The sequence below is a fragment of the Pteropus vampyrus genome, unplaced genomic scaffold (genome assembly GCF_000151845.1).
Source record: "Pteropus vampyrus isolate Shadow unplaced genomic scaffold, Pvam_2.0 Scaffold40, whole genome shotgun sequence".
Taxonomy (NCBI): domain Eukaryota; kingdom Metazoa; phylum Chordata; class Mammalia; order Chiroptera; family Pteropodidae; genus Pteropus; species Pteropus vampyrus.
This window is the reverse complement of record NW_011888821.1, coordinates 4,844,998-4,847,428: the sequence shown is the minus strand read 5'-3', so window position 1 is coordinate 4,847,428 and position 2,431 is coordinate 4,844,998. Positions and strand designations below refer to the sequence as shown.

General features: G+C 53.4%; 1 protein-coding gene across 3 annotated transcripts in view; it reads right to left on the bottom strand.

The window, feature by feature from the left end:
- The window catches only part of SNX29 (sorting nexin 29), a 283,033-nt gene that overhangs the window by 206,398 nt on the left and 74,204 nt on the right, over window positions 1–2,431 (bottom strand). For all 3 annotated transcript variants that reach the window (XM_023529637.1, XM_023529638.1, XM_023529636.1), the window contains exon 9: window positions 347–465. In XM_023529637.1, the coding sequence (XP_023385405.1) occupies window positions 347–465 (119 nt within the window). The remainder of the gene's footprint in view (window positions 1–346; window positions 466–2,431) is intronic.

The following is a 2,431-nucleotide window of genomic DNA, read 5'->3' as shown; positions in this document are numbered from 1 at the left end:
TCAGAGCTATGGGTCTGTCACCTCCCTCTTCCTAAGCTGTGGTCAGCTTTACATGACCAAGTTCAACAATTCACTGGCAAGAAAAAAACAGGCCTGAGGGCCCCCTGGTGACTTGCCAGCCCATTCTGCCCAACAGTCACTTAGGCGCAAAGCACCCAGGCTCAGCAAGAAGTAAAGCCAAGCCCTCTGTCACTTCTGTCTCCACAAGCCCCTGCTGCCCTGGGCCCTGGCTTCCCTGCTCCTACCCCTCCCGGCAGAGGTGACCCAGACACCCCTGCTGGTTCTCGGAGCCCAAGCTCCCGTAGAAGGAAGGAGCAGTCCAGAAACACCCACTAGAAACACTCACCTGCAGGGCTGTAGGATCCCACTCCGCTGACCGGAAAGAGGACGTCAGTGTCACCGTGTAGCACCTGCAGCGGAGCCCAGCTGTGCCTCTGGGAGAGGCAGGTGTCCCCGTCCAGTGGCCTACGGGGAAAGAGTACAGCTGTGTGACAGGATGCAGGGCCCCTGAGGGTTCGGGTCACCCACAAGCCTCCACTGGGCCTCCTACAAGTTCCTCCTTGGGAACTAGCCAGGCCGTGACGGAGCTGAACACAGAAAGGGACGCGAGCCAGGGGCCGGGAGCACGGAGTCCGGAGCCAGACCCACTGCGTTTGTTCTTTCGACCGGTTTACTGAGGTCCTACTGTACGCCAGGCGCTGTGCAGCGCATATATTTTGTTCTGGCAAACAAGCCGGCAGTGTTTATCCGGCCCTCACGAAGCTGACCATCTGGTGGGGCACATGGACGTGAATCATTGTGCCCCCAGACGGTGTACAATGGCAGGAAGGTGGGGGAAAGCGTCACGGGAGAAGGGCGGTCTGAGGTGAGAGCTGAAGGGGGGGCAGAGCTGCCCAAGTAAAAAGGAAGAAGAGAGACGGAGGGGGGAGCATTCGTGCAAAGCGCGGAACGGGGAGAAAGCGCGGTGTGTTCCAGGCTCTGAAATGATGGCAGCCACGTGACCTTGGGCTTGTGCCACTTCACCTCACTGGATCTCAAGCCCTCCCAGGTAAAAGGGCAGAATCAGACCAGACCGTGTCCGGGTCCCTTCGAAAAAAGGAGGTCAGCTCGGATATTCACCAGGCTCATACCATCTGCTGTACTGTCACCTTATCCACAGAGTACAGAACTAACCTGTATGACCTTTGTGACGCCAGGCTGGTTCAGTGGAACTCATCTGAGAAAGGATTTGCCCACTGTAGCATGTGCCTTTGGGCAATTAGGAAACACTAATAAATACCAGGAAGTATTTGTGCAGTACTTCAAAGTCTATAAAATCACTTTGTAACTCGACTGTAAAGAAAATAAAAGCAGATCATAATCATCCCTACCTAATAGAGGAAGGGGGGGGGGAGAGAGGAGGGGGAAGGGAAAAAGAGAGAGGGATGGAGAGAGAGGAGGGAAGAGGGGAGGGGAGATGGAAAGGGGCAAAAGGGAGAAAGAAGGAGGAGAGAAGAAAAAAATCTCAGAGATTATGTGACTTGTCCAAGGTCATTAGCCTCACGGACAGAACCAAGGCCCGTGGGGTTGGAGCCCGGGGGTTCCAAGTCCAGTCACACAGACCTCCTGGCCACCACCCACCATGACAGGATGTAGTTTTCCTTTCGTTTAGAGCAGGGGTGAACACAACTTTTCTGTAAAGGAGCCGGTGGCAAATATTTTAGGCTTTGTGGCCATACAGATTCTTCTCTTTTTTATTAACAACCCTTTAAAAATATAACAACCATTCTCAGCTCAGGGGTGGATTTGGCCTGCGGGCAGAGCTGGCCACCCCTTCTTTAGAAGCCATCGTGTAGAGATTCTGCTTTCACCCTCTCTAGCTTTTGGTCATATTTTTGACACTGAACAAAAATCTTTACAGAATTTTGCAAAATGTATCATTTAATCCTGCAGGTAATACACACATAAGACTCTTGGATGGCAAACTGGAGCGCGAAAGAGCCTGTTCTTAGATGAACCTGGCTGTGCCCCTAGAATCTGTACAGACCCGCCTTCCTGAGGCTCCGATCCTTCGGCTGGTGCCCAAGGGGACTCCAGAGGTGGTCACGGTGCCCTCAGGAGAAGGCAGCGAAAGCATCAGTGCTTTCTCTGCCTCTGCGCCCGCCCCGGGGCCGGGGAGGTGGGGGGGCATTCCACTGCTGCTGAGGGGAATCACGCCACTCCCCGGCAGCACGCGCAGGGCACGAGGCGAAGTCAGACCGCAGCAGCCGGGGTTTGGACCTCAAGTAAAAGTGGCCAAGGACCACCATGTCAAAAATGGGTTAGACTGAAGTGATTCCTGAGGCAGAGACCAATTCAAAATATGGTGCCACCGTTGGCTTAAAAACATAATGATAGGTATTGCTCTTTATCAGAAAAGTAAGATATTTATTATAAAACCTAGAAAATGCCA